This window comes from Corythoichthys intestinalis, chromosome 21 (assembly GCF_030265065.1).
Source record: "Corythoichthys intestinalis isolate RoL2023-P3 chromosome 21, ASM3026506v1, whole genome shotgun sequence".
NCBI lineage: Eukaryota > Metazoa > Chordata > Actinopteri > Syngnathiformes > Syngnathidae > Corythoichthys > Corythoichthys intestinalis.
The window spans coordinates 32,584,647-32,609,801 of NC_080415.1; the positions used below are offsets into that span (position 1 = coordinate 32,584,647).

At 39.1% G+C, this 25,155-nt stretch overlaps 2 protein-coding genes across 3 annotated transcripts in view; one reads left to right on the top strand and one right to left on the bottom strand.

The window, feature by feature from the left end:
• Positions 1-25,155, bottom strand: part of LOC130909735 (glycylpeptide N-tetradecanoyltransferase 1-like) — a 305,690-nt gene that overhangs the window by 263,543 nt on the left and 16,992 nt on the right. The window lies entirely within an intron of this gene.
• Positions 1-25,155, top strand: part of pcdh15b (protocadherin-related 15b) — a 268,709-nt gene that overhangs the window by 106,022 nt on the left and 137,532 nt on the right. For both annotated transcript variants that reach the window (XM_057826514.1, XM_057826513.1), the window contains 3 exons: positions 4,240-4,348; positions 16,754-16,866; positions 19,502-19,708. In XM_057826514.1, coding sequence (XP_057682497.1) covers positions 4,240-4,348; positions 16,754-16,866; positions 19,502-19,708 — 429 coding nt within the window. The remainder of the gene's footprint in view (positions 1-4,239; positions 4,349-16,753; positions 16,867-19,501; positions 19,709-25,155) is intronic.

Below are 25,155 nucleotides of genomic sequence, written 5' to 3' on the forward strand. Positions count from 1 at the left end.
TGGAAATTTTTCCCTTCAGATATGCAAGAATTACCATTACGTCCTCAACAGTTTCCATTTTGTTGTTTTCCGTTCAGCTTAGTTTTTGCGCTTCTATTTTACCAGAGGTGGGCGTGGCGAGTAAATAATGCGCCACTGGCACACACTACAACGTAACAGCAGTTCATATCAGGCGCAGGCGTGTGCAACAGGACTGCCCGGCAAAGGATAATTCCTATAACTAATGCACTGCAACCTGAAACCAAAACAGGCAACTCCCTTAGGCACATGAGGAGCGGCATCAAAAAATTCAAAGTCTTTCCCGAATAAAATCCCAATTGATTTTTTTATATAAGTAAACAAAATTTGAAATAGCTATACAATTCTCAGATTTTAGGCTAGATCCACAAAAATCACCAAATTCAGGGATAATCACCTATAGTTTCAAGATCAAGAGCAATATAATATAAGTTTTTGCCCAAAATATCGACTTAGGTTTTCAACAGCTAATAATTCACTCAATTTTCACATCAGAAACTTAATACTTGAGGAAAGCATTCAGAATCTTAATTTCACTCAACTGAAGCAAATTGTGCATTTTTCTTTATATTCTTTATACATTCACAACTTATTTTGGATGAATTCCAATGTCACTGTTGCTTCAGCATTCAGAGTGAAATGCTACATAAAATAAAACACGTATAAGCCAAATTTTTTGTATGAACGCAGAAATGTCTAAATTACTAGTTCTTTTTTTGCCCAAAAATGGGCAGTTGGCCGAAAATTACCTGATTATTTGAATGTAAAGTTACGTTATTGTGTATGGATACAAAATCCAGCATCACAAAACAGGGCTTTTTAATTTGAAAATTTTTGTAAATAAATGCGTAAATCCCGGAATGTCTATAGATATGAATATGAAACAGTCTAGATTCTTAGTTTAAAGCAAAAAAAAAAAAAATTTGTAAATGGGCAGTTAACGTTCATTTTAGGTAAATATTTTAAGTTACATTTTTTTCATTCATTTTTTTCACAACATTTCAAAGAGGTGCTATATGGTACTATTTTATATAATAATAACCTTAAATCCTCGACCAAATCACTCTTGAGACACTCCTGCCTGCTTGTTCGCACTAAAACTTTCATCCTGTTTCCACCCAAATTTGGTGTTAAACTCAAACACACGCTGCGTTCTAACGCAGTGAAAGCTGCAACAACACTCTGCCTGGCCTGGCACCCCACGGGAAGCCGTGGCACAACGTCTCTAGGAGCTGTCTCGTCAGCTAATAGACCCTACTCACCTACGTCACAAAATGGGCGTGTCGCTGTTTCCGGCCGCCATATTGTACCTCTTTTTCAGACCTATTCTCATTGTTTTCAATTAGTCGAGCAAGTTATAGAGCAATTCATGGAAGCCCCGGTGTTATCTGACGCTGTAAACTCATTGGATCCGTTGCATAAAAGGAGTTACGTGGAAAAGCTTCAGTTTATCCATTCGCCAGATCCGTATTTGATGCCTAAATCGATGTTTTTCGACCCGCTGGCTTCGCCTGACATCTGATATCCTGATATTTACAACTATCTTGTCCACACAAAATCAGCCTATTCTCACGAAAGTTTGAAAAACTTTAAGAGCTTGGAGGATTATAAATGCTACGTTGCTGGTTGGGTGAAACAGGTCCTCGTACACGAAAATTCGGCAGGAATCTTGTGCTCGGAAGGTGAGTTACGAAATTTTCAATTCAAAATCTTCTTTTGTTCTTGCTAACATCCACTGTCAAGTCTAATGTATTTCATATCATTTGTCAATGGAGCTAGGGCTTTTAATGTTTATATGGTTTAGCGATAGCACTCTCACTGTATACATATATAATACGTAATAAATATGAAGTGCGATAGCACTACTCCAGATTGTCCCTAGTTGAATTTATTTTTTGGCTTTTGACCTCAATAGTGAAATTGTAAATTAATTGTATGACAACTGTCTGATTATCCCCTTATAATTATATATTTTCAGGTAGTTCATTCACAACGTCTGAGTGTATGTTGTCAGCGATTAGCCTAGCAATGATCTTAATTGTGGTTCTCAGCCCAAAACCCTCTAAATATATATTAAATGCATCTTACCAGATATAAAATGACTACTACGTAATCTGTGGTAGTCGTTTGGAGCCCAGTTTTCTCGTCGAATTGCAGCAGTCAATCTCGGTCTCCTCTTCGGGTCTCTCGGAATACGGTAAAAATTCAAGTCTCTCCGTCTATCTTCTCTGTTTTTGCAACCGACCGCCACACACGACTTCACCATTTTGATTATTAATGTTAACGAGCAGAAAAACACGCCATAATAGGAGGAATTTACGAAGCGCTAATGCATTAACATGACTAGTATCCGGACAACATGGCGCGGGGGCGTGGCTGTGACGTCACGTGAGTAGGGTCTATAGTGAGGTCTATGCCCAAAGTTATAGAAACTAAGTACTACGGTTCCTCCAGTACGAAAATTGCTATAGATGAGGCAATTTCCAATTTCAATCAATGGCATCCATATGGGAATACGTTAGGGATGTCCCGATCTGATCACGTGATCGGAAATCGTGCCGATGGTGCCATTTTTCTGAGGATCGGAATTGGGTGAAAAGGATCGGGTTTTTAAATGAAAATATATTTGTTTTTCTGCTTCATGCTCGTACAGCGCCTCTCACCCTCCGTCCTGCTAAGCAGTGTGGCCGAACTTCCCAGCTTGCGTTTGGTACTTAAAGTTAACGATAATTTACAGGTTTGTAGCTTTGATCTTGCCAGAGAAACTTGGTAGCTCTACAATCCAAGGCATGCATGTGTCAATCATCGTTAAACTTGCATAAGTGCGCTGTGGCAACTCACTGTGTAAGTAAGACACTGTAAGCTGTTCTCAGCAATGCGAGCGTCAAAGCGTGAGTGGATTTGAGCGGACTCACTCAATGAAGCATTTAATAAAGACAAGCGTTTTTCTACGTTATTCTTGTTTTGAAATTATTCACATTATGAAAGTGTTAGGGATGAGCAGATCGATACCAAAACATCGATATTTCGATCCAGCGCGTTATGTTTTAGGTATCGATCCCCAAGCAAAAGTATCGATAATTGGAATTAATATATCATTTTTTTCTTCGTCTATTTTTGTGGTATATTTTTGTGCACACTTTTTAAAAATATTTTATGTTTAATGTTTATTTTGTTTAATATTTTAATTTTCTGTGAAATATATTGTTTTTATATGTGATATATATTATGTTACAAACAAATAAATGCTTGATTTCTTATGTTTTGTTGCTATTTATTTTTGTTTTGTTAAAGGTCTGTTTCAATTATTTCAAAATCTGTTTCAAAATTGTGTTAGTAAAATAAAATTCAAAAACGGCAAGTGAGTATTGTTTATTGGATTTGTTTTTAATGATCTACCATTAGAGGGTGGTAACACGCTACTATTAGTTCGTTCTTTAATTAGATACAAACATATTTAACTTTAGATTAAAATTTGATCAAATACGTGTAGCTGGGAAATGTTCTGTGCATATGAATTTAAGGGGCATGGTTAAAGATTGAGACTGACTAACCAGATTTTGTTGTTGATGGATTGGTTTGTGAGTTTGTAGGGAAACTGCTTTGCTAGTTATTGTATCAAAAGCAGCAGTTTTTCCATTGCACTGCATATTTGATACAAAGAAACTTTTAATAGTTTTTGAGTGCTTGCTGTAGTTGTACATTAGATATCATCAGAATGGCTGAGAACTCTGCAGGGTTGTATATGAACATCCGGTATCTATATCGGATCGGGATCGCAATATTTGGCCTTGGTGTTACTTGGTATCGGATTGAATTCAAAATCACTGGTATCGCCCATCCCTAGAAAGCGGCACGGTGGGACAGTAACACGTTTGGAACTTTTGTTTAAAAAAAAAACGTTTCGGTATCAGATCGGGACTATCAGCAGATTCTCAAAATCAGGTGACTCGGACACAGGTGCAAAATATACAATCGGGACATACCTAGTATATATATGAGAATATTTATACAGGTTGGCCAACACAAACGGTAAACCGTAAGTACAATGTGACCGGTGACAAAAATGAGTTTGACACCGCTCCTGCAAACAAATGGTAATTGTACTCAAAAGATATATCGACACAAACTTGAACATTAAAATTACACACAGTCATATCTACTTTATCCTCCGTGAAGAGCAGTTTTGTTCAATAAAAGTGCTTGTGGTTTTGTGTCCAGACTAAGGTGAACCCCCTCAATGTGACTCCGCCCATTCAAGCAGTGGATCAAGACAGGAACATCCAGCCTCCGTCGGATAGACCTGGAATTCTTTACTCCATACTAATTGGTGGGTTTAAAAAAAAAAGAAAACGTACCGTGTTTTCCACACTACAAGGCGCATCTAAAAGCCTTCAATTTTTCACAAAAGCCTATGGTGCGCCTTATAATCTAATGTGCCTTATATACAGTGCTGCTCGAAAGTTTGTGAACCCCACAGCGATGGTCAGATTTTTTGTAAAAAAAACTAAAATAACCTTATTAAATGTTAAGTTATACCCAAATCCACAATACTGACATTCCAAATAATGGACTGAAACAAAAGAAATAGTTATATTGTCATTCTTTATTTAACAAAAGTGGTTGATTTAAGAAAAACTCAGATATCATGTGTGCAAAAGTATGTGAACCCCTTCAGTTAATAGGATATTGCGCCTCCTTTTGCAGAGATTACCTCAACCAAACGGTTTCTGTAGTGACTAATCAGCCTCTCACATCTACTTTGGGGGATTTTTGCCCATTCTTCCTTGCAGAACGCAGTCAGTTGAGAGAGGTTTGATGGGCGTCTGGCATGAACTGCTCGCTTCAGGTCCCGCCACAGCATTTCAATGGGATTTAGGTCAGGACTTTGACTGGGCCAGTCCAGAACACGAATCTTCTTCTTTTTCAGCCATTCCTTGGTTGTATTGCTGGAATGCTTTGGCTCATTATCATGTTGCATGATCCACCTTCTGCCAAGCTTTAACTTCAAAACAGATGGCGTCAGGTTATGTTCTAGGATTTGACAATATTCCTCAGAATTCATGATTCCCTGGACTATGTGGAGTTGTCCAGGTCCTGAGGATGAAAAGCAAGCCCAGATCTTGACATTCCCACCTCCATGCTTCACTGTTGGGAGAAGGTTCTTTTGGTGGTATGCAGTGTTGACTTTTCGCCAGACATGGCAGTTTTGGTTGTGACCAAACAGTTCAATTTTGCACCTACATCAGTTGATGAAAACTCTTTTTAATTTAGTCTCGACAACACAACTGTTAAAAAAACAAAAAAAAAACTACTGAATTGATTGATTAGGAAATCAGGTTGAAATAATAGAAAATTCCAAAATGTTGAGGGGGTTCACAAACTTTTGAGCAGCACTGTATAGTTTAATAGTGGTTAATCACGGCATGACATTCCCTTTAGCCAAGGTAGTAGGTTTGGTCTCAACATTGTTAGGGACGATATAACAGCATAACCTGCATGTACACTCTTTGCTGGGGACGGGACATTAATAAGACAAAACAGATTATGGAACGTGGGTCAGGGCTACATTTCTCACGAATATGAACCTAATTAATTGAGAGGCGAAATGATCAGAGCAAAATAAAGCTGTTTTGACTTATACTAACATAATTATGTGAATTGGTTCACTTATAAAGAAACATTTTGAAGTTCAAGTCCTTTATTAAAAAAATGGTAGCTATCCTAGAATGGGTCCACTTCTGGTGGACACTGGAGCACCCCTAGAGTCAAACTAAAGTACTGTAATGTAAAAGTGATTTGGGGAAAAAAATTCATGACAAAAAATCTGAGATATCCAAGGACCGATCTACATCTGAGACATCCTTACCCCAAGACTTGAACCAAAGTACTCTCATGAAATTCTGATGTGTGATTTCATTTCACAGATTTTTTTTTTTCAGTTCATGTCAGAGTCCCTCTGAAATGGACCCATTCTTTGCACTCCGATGCCACCGCATTACGGTAACGCACATAATGCAAACAATGATCCAAATGAGGGACCGCTAGCTTGACTTCGTTGCTCCTTGTGGTGGCTGGCCTGTCCGCAGTTGTTTCGCAAGTTGGCAAGTTCACACAGATTAAAGCTATGCTAATTCTGGTGCAGGTCAGACTTTTAGTAGCAAAATTAGTGGTGTTTCCCCCACCTCCACAAATTGACGTCTTCTTACATTACTTACAGTGGCTTGTGCGGCCGGAAAAAAACTTCTAATACTCCCCCTCTTCAGAAGGAGTGGAGGAGGCGGCGTGTTGTATTTCTGTCGGGGGAGTTGTGTGAGGGGGTGAGTGTGTGCGTGTGCGTGTGTGTGTGCGTGTATATGGCAGGAGAAGTTGGCGGGGGGGTCACATTTAGAATGGCAAGTCCCTTTATTTAAAAAATGGGGAGGTATCCAAGAATGAGTCCACTTTTGGGGGACACTGGAGCAACCCTTGACTCAAACTAAAGCTTTGTAATATAAAAGTAATTTGGGGAAAAAAAATATGAAAAAAAATCAGATATCCAAGGACTGATCTACATCATCTTAGGCATCCTAGACTACCCCAAGACTAGAACCAAAGTACTCTCATGAAATTCTGATGTATGATTTCATTTCACAGATTTTTTTTTCTTTTTCATGTCACTTCATGTTTACATCAGTGTCACTGAAGTGGACCCATTCTTGGGACTTGCACTCTGAAGCCACCGCGTTGCATTACGGTAATGCACATAATGCAAACAATCATCCAAATGAGGGACGGCTAGCTTGACTTCATTGTTCCTTGTGGAGGCTGGCCTGACCGCAAGTGTTTTGCAAGTTAGCAAATTCGCACAGATTAATGCTATGCTAACTCTGATGCAGGTCAGACCTCTAGTAGCAAAATTAGTGGTGTTTCCCCCACCTCCACAACATTGACGTATTTTTACATTACTTATAGTGGCTTGTGCTGGCCGAAAAAAACTTCTAATATTCCTCCTCTTCAAAGGGGGTGGAGGAGGCGGCATGTTGTATTTCTGTCGACGGGGTTGTGTGAGAGAGTGTGTGTGTGTGTGCCTACGTCTGCGTCTATATGGCAGGAGGAGGTGGCGGGGGGTCTTGTCAGTGGGGGTAAATGGACTAACACATTCAGCAAGTGAAATGGGATAAATGTAAGTCAGAACATAATGAAAATAATTCACTTCATAATGGTAGGGTCTATTCTATCCTTACAACTTATGGGAAATTACCCATATAACTGAACTCATTATATAATGCAAATAAGGTGGCTTAAAAGTTGGTGGGGACAATTGAAAAGTTGGTAGTGTTATGCCCTTACCGTCCCTATGCGAATTTACGCCCTTGCCTTTAGTGTAGTTCTATCTAGTGCAGACATGTCCAAAGTCCGGCCCAGGGGCCAAATGCGGCCCGTGGTCAAATTTCATCTGGCCCCCAGCCTCTGTCATAAAATCAATAACGTCTGGCCCGAACACAGACTTAATGAATTGGTCAGCAGTACTGCAACCAGCATATGAAGTAGCTTACACACAAAATGCGTCCCCTCATTTACCCACTAAAAGGCAGCAGCACTTTAACCCTTTATTGCCAAATGTATCACATTTGATACAACTAAAATTTCATGATTTTGAGACCAATTTAGAATTTTGACATTTCTTTTTGAGAAAAAAAGTGATGGATGCAAGTCAACACATGCATCTGCAGGTTCCATGAGAAAAAAAACTAATGCTTTAGCATGGGTTATAGATATAGAGTGCTTATTAACATATTCATTTTGACTTTTTTTTTTTTTTTTTTTTTAAATTTGAAAAAAAGGTTTCAATAGGGCCTTATTCTTCAAATTTAGGGATTCTCTGATAAATGCTTCATGTTGGATGTATTTAAGGGCTAAGCAACATTATTCCGTGTGACCCATTACTTCCATTTTCTAAAATGGTGACAACAAAAAAAAAAAGTTGACTGTGACGGCCGACGCTTCAAGGATAGGTGGAAATTAGACTATTTCACTAAAATACGCAAAAACTGTCTGCCTCATTTGCAAAGAGACGTCGTTGTTTTTAAAGATTTCAATGTGAGGCGATATTACCAAACAAGACACGCTGACATGTACGACAAGATTACAGGGAAGATATGCAGCGAGAAATTGAAGCAACTGGAAGCTAGTTTAATGTCACAGCAATAGGATTTCGCAAGAGCCCGAGAGTCGAAAGAGGAAAAAAAATAATTAAGCAAATGTGACACACTGAATGACTTGCTAAAATTTGCTTATTGTTATACGTAAAGGACATTGGCCAAGGTCGGCCCCCCCACATTTTTACCACACCAAATCTGGCCCCCTCTGCAAAAAGTTTGGACACCCCTGATCTAGTGGATGCTTAACAAAACCCCAACCACGATTACTACCACTACTACTACTACTGCACCTTATAAAACTGCTTTAAAATAAGCCATTCATTGAAGGTGCGCCTTATACTCCGATGGGCCTTATAATGCGGAAAATACAGTAATTTTCGTCAGCCTGACTTTGGCCATGTACAAGATACAGGTTAATACGACCTACTTCAATCTCAGGAAATATCTCAACGAAACGATTAGTCTCTCTTTGCACGAAAGATATAATCAATGCGGAAATAAGCTTCATTTTAATGCCGACATCATTTTGAGAAATCTATAACGAATGCCAATTCCAACCTATTCGCTTTAAAGTGGACTAGTAAATCCACAAGAAAGGTTATCTTTTCCTGCCCAACTCTCTGAAAATGTACTAACATGCTTGACACGGACTTTTTTGCATTTCTCGCACTCCCCAAACCGCAACTAATCCCCGTCTGAGGCAGGATTAGGAGAGACAAAGTCACAAATAAAACGTGTGCGAGGACAAAAATACAAACTCTTGCAAGCTGGCAGCTACGCCCAGCTGCGGAATGAATCAAATAACTTGTTTTATGGTTATTGGATGCTTGGTTATTATTAGCAAGCAGACTGTCTATAGCAAAGTATGATTATTTGACTCGACACAAGCAAAGTTTTATTGCCCAAACTTTACAATCCGGCACAGCTCGAGTCGTGTTCTCACTGACATTTCCAATGAATATATTTTTTTTCTGCTAGGACATTCATTTGGAACTTCTTAGGGGGTGAATTAATAAATCCAAAATGTCAACAGAAGTTTATTTTGTATGGTTCAGTAGCAAAGATGGGGTCAGAATGATTATTGACGCTGTGGAAATGATTGTTTTTGTGGGGCTACAGTGGAGAAAATGAGTGAAATAAAGGGAATTGTGGTGAAAACACGAGTCACAGCTGGAAATTGGAATCAACCAGCTGTTCTCACTCTTCCATATCTGGACATTCTTCTTGTCGTGCATATTGATGTCAATGGATTTTCACTCGGAAATGAAAATGCATTTCTGACATTTTTTTTTGAGCGACCAAATTACAGTGTTGAACAGATGTTTTATTTGCAGAGTAGCATTTGCCATGGTTAACTAGATGTCCTATCTGTTTTGATTGGCAATGAATGATCGTTTAATCAGTTCTTACTGATTTAAGACCCAGAAAAAAAATCTTCCATTAACTCCCAATTGACTCAACTAGGAACCGGTGGCCTGGACGTACTTTTAAAACCGTCAGGTTCACTAAACACTGCTTCAAACACTGGCCGTCAATTTTAAAAAAACACAAAAAATCTTATTTCACATTAATTCCCAGCAGTGGCGCCTCCAGAAATTGTTCATAGGGGTGGCCAGACAGGGCCACTTAAAATTTTGGGATGGCACACCAAAACTAAAAGCCATAATTTTAGGTTTTTGTTATGTTGTTGCAGTAAAAGGCCAGAAGAAAACTATCAGAAAGACTTAAGGACACGCCTACTGAAACACTTTGGTGTATTGTGCTATATTTAATGTTACTAATAGGGGTGTAACGGAACACAAAAATCTCGGTTCGGTACGTACCTCGGTTTTGAGGTCACGGTTCGGTTCATTTTCGGTACAGTAAGAAAATAAAATGCAATGTATAAATGTGCTAGTTGTTTATTACACACTTTTGTGCTTTCAACATTAGGAACATTAGCCTATACGAAGCTAGAATTCTGCTCAAAAAGTAGCGGGTATTTAAAGATAATCCAACAACAATTTGCCTTTCAGACCCGGCGTATTGGTCAGCTTTCTTTCTGTAAAAAAGAAGAAAAAAGAAGTCCTGTGCTAAAGAGAAAAGCAATCCCAATGACAAAGATTTTAACATGTATTTTACAAATGAAATGCCTCAATGAATATTTTTTTTTTTTCTTATGAACGGTTTTCAAAAGCTTTATTGGTGGATTTTCTCAAGTTAAAGCACCACACAGAAATTAATAAATTTAATTGTGGAAGCAGGATCTGTGTATTATTCTTATTTAATTACAGGTGTTTTAGCTCATTTCATTTTATTTAAATGGGCTATCATTTATTTTATTATGTGTTTATATTTTACAAATGTGACGTAGTATTCATTTATATTGTATATTTTATGTTGTATAACTTTAGTTCCTATGTGAATATTAGTTCCTACTTGTTTTGTTGTGGTAGAAGGGTTTTGTATTGAACACGGGGCCGTGTTGGTTATTATAGCAGAGAAGACCGCAGTAAATCAACGAAGACAAGTCAACTGTGCCCCGATCTACCACTCAAGAGATCTGATGGACTCAAAAAGTGGGTTACGATTGCATATTAGTTTGAAAATCGACCGGATCGACCATATTTTTACACGAGTGACTTCTGGTCTGCCCGATCCTAGCTACCGGTAGTAGTATTGACGCAGGAGGGTCGCGTCTCGCGTCAAATAATAAACTCTTCTGTTCTTTTCGCGTGCGTCGTGTTGAGCCGCTTCTGGTACGCGTCTAACATGTGGCCGCACTGCGGAATGAGAACGTCTGCTCTTTTTTTTTTTTTTTTTTTTTTTTTTTAATGTGTGCGTGGTGTGCAAGTTGTGAATGGGAACGTCTGCTGTCTTGATCGTGCCGGGAAGGTACCCTTATCTTGACCTTATTGGAAAGAAGCTTACTTTGTGTTATCAAAACCTTACCTTATCAAACCCTTGTTGTGTTTTGGCTGTACCTATCCCATTAATGTGTGAAAATTCAATTTAAAAAAAAAAGTTGATTAAAAAAAAAAAAAAGTCTTAAATATGATTATTATGTGAATTAGCATCATATTTTGAGACGATTCGACTATATACAACAATTTAGCAAAGCGCAGATGACGAGAAATTAGTCTTTTAATCTGCTGGTTAGCCACGCCTACCATTATAGGGCTCTAGCGTCCCCAACAGGTGGATGATGTCAGCGGAGTCACAATTTCATCTGATTTAGTATGCAGCCCATTGAAATCAACTATTCACAACGAGGAAAACGTGAGGAAGAGAGCCGCAAAATGTCATTGTTTCAGTCTCTCGACTCCAATATTTTTACAGGATATTCTTTTCATCCAAGTATTTTTCCCCAATAGCTAAATAAATGGCATGGTCATGACCAGTGTTGGGAATAACGCCGTTATAAATAACACAGTTACATAATGGCGCTATTTTTTTCAGTAACAGGGTAATCCAATTATTTTTTCCGCTGTTACAACGCCGTTACCGTTACTGACGGTCAAAAGCGGTGCGTTACTTACTTTGAATAAATTGAAGAACCTACCAGCCGTAGAAAGTCTACTCTGCTCTGTTTATTTGTCATCCAAGACTTGGGGTGCGTTCAGGTTCATGGCAATGAAATAGTAAACACACATACAGTAGCCTACCTTTGCAAGAACGATGGAGTTGCCGTTTGATACGGTCATGATGTGCAGGTCCTGCACCCATCCGCAGCAAAACTGTTCATAGCTTTGTAGCGATTTGTAATTTCGGAATCGCTGATGAGTTTAGTAACATACACCAAACAATAAATACAGCAGAATGTCCATTTCGCATAATTGTGGAAGCCCGTCAACATCTTTACTCCGTTTGTCTTCGGCTTGCTCGTAAGGGTCAACATTGTTCACATCCTTAAAGTGCCTGTGACACGAAAAAGCATGTTTATTTCATAATACACGCGGTATTTTATGCTCCTGAATGATATGGACCGCTTGGATGTGTGTGGAAGCGATCGCTATATTTATTTAGTTTTTTGAATCCCGCGCCAGGAAAATGAGTGACTTCCGGCTTCAGTCTTGCATTGAGGAGGAGGGCGCTGTGACGTGTACGGTAGAAGACGTCCTCTTCACGCTACAGTGTACTGTTGTGTATGAGGACGAAGGATTCAGCTGATTTTGCGGATTAATACGTTTATTTTTCGCATCACGCCAGCCAAACGGCTGCAGAAAAATCATTCTGTATGAGGGAGAGGCGTATGCGCCTTTTTGGAGTTTCAAAAGGTTCCCATTCACCGTGGATATTTACTGTGGGACCATTGGACTTACGAGGAAGTGAGTAAACATCTTGTTTTGTATTATGTCAAATACGAATACAGCAATTACAAAGTAAACACTACAAACTTACTTTAAATGAAGGACTACTTACGTTTGATCATTGATAGGCATGTAAAAAGCTCTCCTAATGCATTAGCAGCAGCACGTTAGCTGCGTTAGCTCCAGCCACCCTCCTCCGGGGAACGAACTGTAAATTGCTCTCCGCCGGGCGGTTTGCCGTTCCGCTAAGACATTCGACAACCGGGTCGTCATGTCAAATAATCCAGGATAGCTTTGTGTGATTTTCCGCTTTGAAGACTTTGAAACATCACTCGGTTCGGGTTAGCATGTCGGCTAGCTGTCACTCCTTCTGGTTTGTTTACATTCTCCGAAGCCGGGGAAGGGAAATGACATATGTCCGATTTAGGTGTCATAAAATATCGTTCGGGAGGTGCGACAGTAAAGGTGAAGTCAACAGTTTTGACCATTATGTAGTAATTTTGCCATGTCGTCTTGAATAAATGGATTTTTATAATTTCATATTCCATTTAGCACAAGATTGTTATTTGTCTTGACCATGCCATTTATTTAGCAATTGGGGAAAATACTTGGATAAAAAGAATATCCTGTAAAAATATGGAAGTAAAGAGACAGAAACAATGACATTTTGCCGCTCTCTTCGTCGCGTTTTCCTCATTGTGAATAGTTCCCCCTCGACGGGCTGACTGGTCCTTCTCAAGCCATTTATATAGCTATTGGGGAAAAATACTTGCATAAAAAGAATATCCTGTAAAAATATTGGAGTAGAGAGACTGAAACAATGACATTTTGCGGCTCTCTTCGTCGCGTTTTCCTCGTTCTGAACAATTCCCCCTCAATGGGCTGAATAGTAAAACCGATGAGCCCAGTCTACCGCTGACGTCATCCACCTGTTGGGGACGCTAAAGCCCTATAATGGTAGGCGTGGCTAACCGGCAGATTAAAAGACTAATTTCTCGTCATCTGCGCTTTGCTAAATTGTTGTATATAGTCGAATCGTCTCAAAATATGATTCTATTTCACATAATAATGCCATTTAAGACTTTTTTTCTGGTGTCATATGCTCTTTAAGTTTGATCACATATCTGTTCTCCGCCTTAGTCACGAGTTTGTCTCTTTATCGAACCGGCAAGTTAAAGTTTAATGTCCCGCGAGCCAGACCTGCTTCCAATATGGCTGCGTTGTTGTCAAATCTCACGTGATCCCCCATTCTGTGACGTAAACCCTCGAGCCTAATAGCGCACGTACTTTAGAGCCGGAGTTTTCCCACACAAACCGGAACAGCGCATGCGGCAAACACACACACGCGAAAAAGATGCAGAGGGATATGATGGCAGAGCATTCAGAGAAAAATTTGTCCTTTACGAGGTGGAGATATAAACACTATTTCAAGTTGGTTGAAATTAAAGGAAAGAACGTGCATGTAAAGTGTAATTTATGGCCCGGGGCAAAGCTTTTGTCGACATCTCTGGTAAGTAGGGTTGTTCCGATCATGTTTTTTTGCTTTAGTTTGAGTATCTGCCGATCCCGATATTTCCCGATCCGATTGCTTTTTTTTTTTGCTCCAGATTCAATTCCAATCATTCCCGATAATTTTTCCCGATCATATACATTTTGGCAATGCATTAAGAAAAAAATGAATAAAACTCGGACGAATATATACATTCAACATACAGTACTTTAGTACTGTATTTGTTTATTATGACAATAAATCCTCAAGATGGCATTTACATTATTAATATTCTTTCTGTGAGAGGGATCCACGGATAGAAAGACTTGTAATTCTTAAAGGATAAATGTGACTTTGTAAATTGTGACTAAATATGGCCATCTAGTGTATTTGTTGAGCTTTCAGTAAATGATACTGCAGTCATTTAACTTCTGCCCAAATGCATGATTGGAAGTGCAACCATGACTGTGCGTAGGGCTACCAATTGATATATCTTCTCTGCGTTGGGAAAGAACATATGGTGTTAAGAAAATGATCAACTACTACCTTTCTTCCCCACATTCCCACGTTATATTTAACTGCTGAGAGGGGTATTGTAAGGCTTTAGCCACATAAAAAATGGCTCCAAAGGCTGTCAAAATTCTCTCTACTCATTATACGCTGCATTTTAGCACTATCTATAGGTAAAACGGCGTCTTTATAGATTGAACGCGACAATGCGTGAGTGGGTCGTGCAGCGCATGCGTTAATTACTTAACGTGATTAATGAAAAAAAATGTTTTTTTTAAATTACCGCCGTTAACGCAATAAATTTGATAGCCCTACTTTAAGCCAAAACTACTCTGGATGAGTGTAAGACATTTTGTCTGTAACGTTATATACAATTAGAAAAAAGATTTAAATACAAAATATATTAAAAAAAGGCATGTCCGATATTTTTTTGCCGATTCCGATACTTTGAAAATGACGTGATCGGACCCGATCGATCGGCATGATTGGGACATCTTTACTGGTAAGCAATTCAAATCTGTTTATTTTGGTTGCACTTCAAGTGTAGGATAAATCTGTTGCTGGTGAGGTGCAATAAATATTACAAGTTTCTATAACACAACTACCTATCTGTTCTCTATTCAACTGACTCGAATACTGCTCAGAAAGTTTCAAATTCTTTGACATATGACAACTTTTTAAAGTAACGGAAATAGTTACTTTCCTTGGTAACTAGTTACTTTTACTATAGAGTAATTCATTTACTAACTCACATTTTGGAAGAAGTAGTGAGTAACCATTAGGGTTGATCCGATCATGTTTTTTTGCTCCCGATCCGATCCCGATCGTTTTAGTTTGAGTATCTGCCGATCCCGATATTTCCCGATCCGATTGCTTTTTTTTTTTTTTTTTTTTGCTCCCGATTCAATTCCAATCATTCCCGATCATTTTTCCCGATCATATACATTTTGGCAATGCATTAAGGAAAAAATGAATAAAACTCGGACGAATATATACATTCAACATACAGTACATAAGTAATGTATTTTGTTTATTATGACAATAAATCCTCAAGATTTACATTTACATTATTAACATTCTTTCTGTGACAAGGATCCACGGATAGAAAGACTTGTGACTTTATATATTGTGACTAAATATTGCCATCTAGTGTATTTGTTGAGCTTTCAGTAAATGATACTGTAGCCATGCCCAAATGCATGATGGGAAGTGGGACCATGACTGTGCGTAGTGCTACCAATTGATATATCTTCTCTGCGTTGGGAAATAACATAAGGTGTTAAGAAAAAGATCAATTGCTACCTTGCTTCCCCATATTGCTTCCCATGATATTTCTAATCGTAGGGAGAGGGATTATAAGGCTTTAGCCAATTAAAAAAAGGCTCTAAAGGCTGCCAAAATTCACTCTACTCATTTTACGCTGCCTTTTATCTCTCTATATAGGTAAAACGGCGCCATTACAGATTGAGCGCGACAATACGTGAGTGGGTCGTGCAATGCATGCATTAACTGCGTTAAATATTTTAACGTGATACATTTTTTAAAAAATTAATTACCACCGTCATCGGGATAAATTTGATAACCCTACCTTAAGCCTAAAGACTCTGGATGAGTGTAACATATTATGTCTGTAACGTTAAATACAATTAGAAAACGATTAAAAATATATATATATCTATATTAAAAAAAGGCATGGCCGATATTTTTTTGCCGATTCTGATACTTTGAAAATGACGTGATCGGATGCCGATCGATCGGGTCCGATCATGATCACATCTCTAGTAACTATAACAAATTACTTTTTTAAAGTAACGTGTCCAACAATGTAAAGAACTAAAACATAGTAAAATTCCTGAAGAAAATGAGCCATTTTTGCCTGTCTCATTTTGACACTTCAAATGTGGCTTTGAAGTAATAGCGTACATCCAAAGAAGGCGCGCTCTTTTAAAGCCATTTGACAGCAAACAGAACAAGGCCGCCGCGCAACTGGGAATCGTCCTCTTTTGGAGGGCAGCGTCCCTCATTTGGAGCCGCTCCAATAAATACTGGCCGAATGTGATTGCGCACGTGCTTCCATCGCTTGATTTCCCCGCAGAGCAATGCAGCATTCCAAAGTACTGCATCCGTCTTGAGTGTGTGCTCATCCCCACCTGTGGAGAGCCGCATTAAGCTCTCGCTATCGCTTGAGCGCCGAAACACCCGCCAGGAAGAACATTTATTGATTTTTAAACCAATTACTGATTTTTCCCCCCCTCTCACACAGTACAAAGTTCCACTTTTGTTGATATTTTTCCCTCTCGCAGGCAAACCGGAGTCGTACGCAGAATATTTCAGCTTGAACAGAACCACTGCTGAGCTCCTGCTGCTGAAGCCCATCGACAGAGAACTGCATCGGAAATTCGACCTGGTTGTTAAGGTGAGAAACTTCCTCACCACCTATTTAAGATCCGCAGGTGGTAATCTGTAAAGGCTAGCAAAGACTGGAATATTCTTTTCATCCATTTTGTATTTGAAATATGTGAGAAAACTCACACAAGATGTCTAAAGAAATACATGCAATTATTGTTTAAATGATGTTTTGAATTGATAGACGTTCAATCATGACTCTTCATCCGTCGGTTGTGAATTTAAACGTCTGTTGCCGTCAAAGGCAGACGTTGAGTTCATCATATGATGTCTTTGCGATTAATCGCACTGAAAAAAAGAATCACACGCGATTAATCGCATCAATATTTGTACGATCCAATAACAAATTCAAAAGTAATGTACAGCACCAACTTGCACAATCCAATGAATTAAGAGTATATAGCACCCTTGTTTTAACAGGGTTGAATAACCGACCACCTCGCAATTAATCACATGACATCGCCACAATTAATCGCGATTAATCGTATACCTTATCCGAACAATCCAATGAATTCTAAAATAGTACACTGGTATGAAAAAGTGTCTGAACCTTTTGGAATTTCTTACATTCCTGCATAAAATCACCATCAAATGTGATCTATGTCAAAATAACACAGATGAAAAAAAAGTGTGCTTTAAACTAAAACCACCTAAACATGTATAGGTTTTTATATTTAATGAGAATAGCATGCAAACAATGACAAAAGAGGGAGAAATAAGTAAGTGAACCATCACATTTAATATTTTGTGCCCCCCCCAAGTTGGCAGCAATAACTTCAACCAGACGCTTCCTGTAGCCGCAGATCAGCCTGGCACATCGATCAAGATTAATTTTGGCCCATTTATCTCTACAAAACGGCTGTAGATCAGTCCGATTCCTGAGCTGTCTGGAATGAATCGCTGTCTTTAGGTCATGTCACAGCATCTCAATGGTGTTCAAGTCTGGACTTTGACTTGGCCACTTCAGAACATGTATTTTGTTCTTCTGAAACCATTCTGAAGTTGATTTACTTCTGTGTTTTGGATCATTGTCTTGTTGCATAAATCATTCTTTTTAGCTTCAACTGCCTGACAGAGGGCCTCAGGTTTTCCTGCAAAACATCCTGATAAACCTTTGAATTTATTTTTCCATTCATGATTGCAAGTTGTCTAGGCTCTGAGGAAGCAAAACAGCCCCAAATCATGATGCTCCTTCCACCATGCTTCACAGTGGGGTTGAGATGTTTATGTTGGTGAGCTGTTCCATTTTTCCTCCACACATGACGTTGTGTGTTACTCCAAAACTATTCAACTTTGGTTTCATCCGTCCACAAAATATTTTGCCAAAACTTCTGTGGAGTGTCCAAGTGCCTTTCTGCGATCATTAAATGAGCAACAATGTATTTTTTTAGACAGCAGTGGCTTCCTCCGTGGAGTCCTCCAATGAACACCACTCTTGGATATAGTTTTACATGTAGTTGATGTGTGCTCAGAGATACTGGACTGTGCCAGTGATTTCTGTAAGCCTTTAGCAGACACTATAGGGTTCTTTTTTACCTCTCTGAGTATTCTGCACTGAATTCTTGGCGTCATCTTTGGTGGACGGCCACTTCTTGGGAGAGAAACAAAAGTACCAAAAATTTGTAGACAACTTCTCTGACTGTCAATTGATGAACATCCAGACTTTTAGAGATGGTTTTGTATCCTTTCCCAGCTTTATAATAAACAACAATCCTTGTTCCCACATCTTCAGACAGCTTTTTTGACTGAGCCATGATGCACATCAGCCAACGCTTCTCATTAAGACAATTCTTACCAGGTGTGTATTTTATAGTGGGCAGGGCAGCTTTACACCCCTCGTCAGTGATTGGGCACACACCTGACTTAAGTTGTTTTGTAAAAATTGGTTTCAATTGCTCTTTAAGTCTCCTTATGCAGAGTGTTCACTTACTCCCCGCCTCCCGTCATTGTTTGCATCCTATCAAAATATCAAAACCTATAAATGTTTGGGTTGTTTTAGTTAAAATAGACAGTTTTTTCATCAGTGTGGTTTTGACTAAGATCAGATCACATTTGATGGTGATTTTATGCAAAAATGTGAGAACTTCCAAAAGGTTCAGATACTTTTTCATATCATTGTATACGGCACACATTTCAATCGGGATGGAAAATGCCTACCTCGCAATTAATCACCACAGTTCATCGCGATTAACCACATACATCCGATCCATCCAATAAATTCACCAAAAGTAGTACAGGGTTCAATTTTTTAATTGGGTTGAATGAACGCTCACCTCGCAATTAATCACGATTTATCATATACCCTATCCATATAATCCAATAAATTCTAAAATAGTATAAAGCACACTCTTTTTTTTAATCGAGATGGAAAGCGCCCACCGCGCAATTAATCACATGATATCACCACAATTAATCGCATACCCTATCTTAACAATCCATTGAATTAAAAAATAGTATACGTCACACCTATGAATGAATAATCACCCCATCCCACAATCACACGATGTCCATGCGTTTAATTTAGTCATGTGATCGCAATGCAATAAATCGTGATCCGTTAATCGATATAAACCCGATTGCTTCCTTTCAGTCTGTTACGGTTAATTGAGAAACATGCTGATATTTGTTTCCGTATCTGATTTAAGGCGGAGCAGGACAATGGCCACCCACTGCCGGCTTTCGCCAGCCTCCACATTGAGGTCCTGGATGAGAACAACCAGGCGCCGTACTTCCTGGAAAGCAGTTACCACGGTTACGTAATGGAGGGCTCGCCGGTGGGCACCACCCTGGCCACCGACGCCGGCCTGTCGGACCCCTTAGCCATCGTAGCTCTGGATAATGATGTAGAAGAGGTGAGATTTGCTTTGTTTTGTGTGTGTTATTTCGTATTACTCACTGGCTGCCGTTGAAAACCGTGGAAGTCAAATTAAACTGGGAGGACTGGTGTTGGTTGCTCATCTATTAGTGCCATTGACAGCGCTAGACGTCCAATCCATTTTGACTGGGAGCCCCCAGGTCAAATTGGATTGGACGTCTACCGTCCTCTATAGCAGTGAATGAGTTTGTTTTGAAATAAGACCCTCCAGCATGGAATGTAAAAAGTTTGGCATGTGCCCAATTAGCCCTGCATTTTAATGTTGTTTGTAATATAGTTTGTGGCATGATTTGTTTTATTTATTTTCTTTTGTAGGTGACAGCCAATGAGACGCCTGTAGGTACCATTTGAGTTCATTCCCTTTATCTTTACCTTCTTCTACTGAGTGCTGGAGTCAGTTTCTAATGACTTAAACACCCCCAAAACTCACAAAAATAAACGTTTGGCTCTTTTACTTAGCAATACTCTGTTTTCCTATTTACATCACAAGGTCTAAAGTCTTTTCCTGTTGATTTTGGGTAAATTCTGGGTCACTTCCCTACAAAGATTTACAAAAGTTAATAAGCAGTTAAACAATCTATTTTCTATTGTGAATTGGACTAAGTTTATTACTAGTAGACGTCAAATCCGTTTTGAAGTGGGAGGGTGGGAGCGAGTTCATTCGCCGCCATCACTCCCACTTCATACGGATTGGACATCCATGGGCGACAGTGGCAGCCACTGCCAAGCGACGAGTTCATTTTGGGGTATTTCACGTCATTTCCTGTTGATTTTCATTCAGTCTTTTCCTTTCGGGACATTTACGGGTCACTTCCTGTCGATTTTGGAGCATCGACAAGTCACTTCCTGTCGATTTTGGGTTACTGAAAAGGAACCGACTCCAAAATGTCCTCAAATAAATAGGAAGTGACTTGAAAATCAAAATAAAGTAACCTGTAAACAGTGTTGTTAATGACGGCGTTAGCATATTACAGTGCTACTAACGGCATTATTTTCTTCAGTAGTGAGTAATCTAATTAATTACTTTTCTCACCTTGGCAACACTGTTACCATTACTGAGGCGGGAAAGGCTACGTTACTATGTTGGTTGACCGACGCGAGAAAAGTGAGAAAAACGGACTCACGGAGACGAGATAGCAGAACAGGAGTGGGGAGGAGAAAAGGGAGGGGGACGCCGTCGCAAACGAGATGCTACTATGCTAGGTGGCTCCAATAATACCTGACTGAAGCTGATAGCCTACAAACTACGCCCACATGATGCTTCGGTAGATATCACATATATACGGAACTAGATGCAAGTGACAGACACGGCTGCATTAGCAACATGTGTAATAAAGAACTAGATGCGTTAGTAAAGAGCCGCAATCTTAAAGCAGTAGACTTCTCAGGAAGGCTCTGTTGTCGAGAACCTTCCTAGCGAACAAAGTAACTTTTTTATCTAAAATGCTCCTAAATCGGCAAAATTTTGACTTAAATCTTTAAATGATGAAATAGTTTTAAAGCTTACACATGTCAAAAGTAGACAGAAGGGAACTAATGCAATAACGGGAGCAATTTTAACAACTTTACCGGTTGATTCACAACATTAAATGACTTTCACACATAGCAAAGGTTACTATCTAGTTATCGCAATATCCACAATACCCCTGTGTCTAGTTAAGTTTAGGGTAAAGAATTGGGCTAGGGCCTATTGTCCCAAAAAACCCTTTAAACTTCACATTGTGTTGAATTGTGTTGTCACACAAGTTGTTTTTTTTTTTTTTTGGAGAAAAAAAAACATGAAAATCATCACCAGTTACTTTGCCAAGTAACTAATTACTCTTACATTCAGGTAACTGAGTTACTAACCCAATTGCTTTTTGGTAGGAGTAATTTGTAACTGTAATTAATTACTTTTTAAAAGTCAGATTAACAACACTGCCTGTAAATGCCCTAAAATGAACAGGAAGTGACCAGCAACCACCAACAGGGTCGCCATATAACAAGTCAACAAAAGATTCCCGAGAAAAATGACAACGATTAGTTAAACATTGTCTTTTAAAGGCTCTGGTGAGGCGGGCTGTGGTCTGGGAGAAGGGTGTGTTTGGGCGTTGTTTAGGATTATTGTCCGTTGGACAGGAAAACTCTGGCGTTATTGCTGTCAGAGCAACGAGAGTTAAGGATTTTGCCATCCTCAGCGCCAAGTGAGTGCTGAGTGTTCACTTCTCGGTCACCGTTTCCTCTGTATCATGTTCCTTTTGGCAAGACAACATGTCCCGCCATTTGTTCCGGAACATCCAGAAGAGCTGATTGCGGGAATTGGTGGTGCAGACGTGGGCTTTTAGAAGTCTTGCCTATCACCTGCTTGTCAGCGTCAGTCTTGCTCAGTCAGCTGTATGACGCACGCATTGGGCTTCCGTGGTCAGAAGTAGAGCAGGGCGGTAAACCGAAAATTTACCGTTACCGAAATTCTTCACGATGACCGACATAATTTTGACCATGTCGGTAAATTCGGTAATTTAATAAAACAAGAAAATATAGTCCTTTCATCTTGCTTTGACTCTTTGTTGTTCGGCTATGGTCATTCCCCTTTAAGAAAGCAGACAGTGTGCTTACGTATGGAGTCACGTGGTTTTCAGGAAGCCAAACAAACAGAAGCCCGGTAGGCTAACGCTACAAGTAAACGGGATGGAGTTGGGTTTAAGTTAGCTTCGCCAAACTTTCACCCGACATTAAGTAAACTCTTGGCGGGTTCTAGACAGGCTTTCACCCGCTGTCCTCCCTGGTTCTCACGATTTCAGGAGAGGATGCTTTCAGTGCTTTCTTCCGGTAGCCAAGCAACAAGCTAACGCTAGCGGCTAACAGCGGCTACAAATGAACGTGATGAGTCGGATAGCGGCTCTAACCTTGTCAAAAGGGCTGAAATTAACGAGTGGACTGGGCACGGACTTCATGTAGCAATCATTATGTCTCGTTATTTGGTATCTCTGTGTGATTTCTCTGAAAGCTTTCATGATGGCAAAGCACTCAGCATAAAGTATAATCCAACAGTGAAGCCTATATATAATATGACAGTTTAATGGCCACAGCTATTTTACTGTATGTGTTTGCTTTATTCTGCCATTATAAAATCTTAAATGTTTCATTGGCATCAGAGCAATACAGCTTTAATCTGGTTGTGTCTCTGTGGGGGGTGCATGTATTAAAAAATGTTCTGGGAATAAAAAACCTGAAACCTTGACGTAAACACTTGTGTTGAATAATTATGTCACAGCAGCCATTACCAATAAGTTGTCTGAAGTGCACTGTTAAAGCTGCAAGTCATTTGTGTTAGAATGACATGTTTGCACAGTCATATTGATTTTTATAATGTTGTACATTTTTCAAGTCATACAAGCTGTTATAAACGTTCACACTAGAATTCCTATTGTTTACAAGATTTTTTTTTTTTTTATACTTAATGTTTAGACTGCATGTGCAATTGTTAAATTGAAAGCTGGTAAAGAAATTTAACGAAAAACGGTTAATTTGTATTCCATGCATTGATTCAAATTATATAACAGTCCGCTTGGGCAAATTTATCGCCATTTATGGTTATCGAGGTAAATCTGCTCAATTTATCGTGATACGTACTTAAGGCCATATCGCCCAGCCCTAGTCAGAAGGCGTCCTGTATCTGTTCTGCCCTTATCTGCCCGTTGTCTTCTATCATTTCAAGTCCAACTGTTAATAATATCAAATATATTCTGCTTTACAAAGAGTAAATACAAGAAAATATACTATTCCCTTTATACTATAAGCACTTGCTGGAGCATGATGTATACATATGATGCCCCCTACACTTTTTTTACTGCCCCCTCATACATGCCTGCCTACAACCAGCCGTGCCAATAAGAAATACATTATTACACACCTACGCTAACTATGAACTTAGTGGTACTATCGTTGGCTAATTATATTTACCCGTGGACACCATGTGGGGAGCCTGATAACCGAGCGTCTACTATTGAAACGTCACGTTTTGTACGACCTGACATTTTCCGCCCTTTGAAAATTGATTCAAATTTGCTATTGCTGCTCGCCTGAAGCATCGCAAAAGCACCTGAAGTTCCTCTCACCCATAGAATGAACCGCTCTCTCATTATCACTGATGTGTTTGCTTCGCCCCTCGGCCCCAGAATGGCTTTTGTACTCATAATTTGTTCCGGAGTGCTCGCGGCTCGTGATATATGTCGACTTCTTTTAAATATTGCTTACCGGTGGCTTACCTCCAGCGCTAAGCAGCAAGTATGATAACGGTTTTTATGCCTTTATTTACGACTCAATATTCACAGCGGCTACATCGACAGAATGATCCCACCTCTGGCCTCATCCGGAATGGAAGAACGCACGTGAACACACAAGCATATTGGGAGAATGTTCAGGCTATGGGGAAATTCGATAGCGTCGTCGAGGATTTTCGCATGAACTCCAAGTCGATATCCATTTCTAATCATATGAGCTGTATAATAATGGAGTTGCTCCACTCTTGATTATTCAAGTCCTGTCATCACTCGCTACTTCATCAAGAATCCAATTTGAATAACGTACTCCATATCAGGTCGTTCATCAGTGTTCTGTGATGAAAATCCCTTGATGCCTGAATTAATATTGAACAATTATAAGTTAAAGAGGAAAAAAAAAAAAAAAAAAAACACCTTGTGAGAGTATATAAGTGCAATATTATTATTATTGTTAACATTGAGAGGAAGTTTAAATTGAACAATGGGACAAAAAAACTGGAAAATCCTTTATATTATAAATTTTTTAATGCTTTCCAAGATTTTTACTAATATATATATATATATATATATATATATATAAGGGTTGTTCCGATCATGTTTTTTTGCTCCCGATCCTATCCTGATCGTTTCAGTTTGAGTATCTGCCGATCCCGATATTTCCCAATCCGATTGCTTTTTTTTTTTTTGCTCCCGATTCAATTCCAATCATTCCCAATAATTTTTCCCGATCATATACATTTTGGCAATGCATTAGGAAAAAAATGAATAAAACTCCGACGAATATATACATTCAACATACAGTACATAAGTACTGTATTTGTTTATTATGACAATTAATCCTCAAGATGGCATTTACATTATTAACATTCTTTCTGTGAGAGGGATCCACGGATAGAAAGACTTGTAATTCTTAAAGGATAAATGTGACTTTGTATATTGTGATTAAATATTGCCATCTAGTGTATTTGTTGAGCTTTCAGTAAATGATACTGTAGCCATTTAACTGTTCTGCCCAAATGCATGATGGGAAGTGCACCCATGACTGTGCATAGTGGTACCAATTGATATATCTTCTCTGCGTTGGGAAATAACATAGGGTGCTAAGAAAAAGATCAATTACTACCTTACTTCCCCACATTGCTTCCCACGATATTTCTAATCG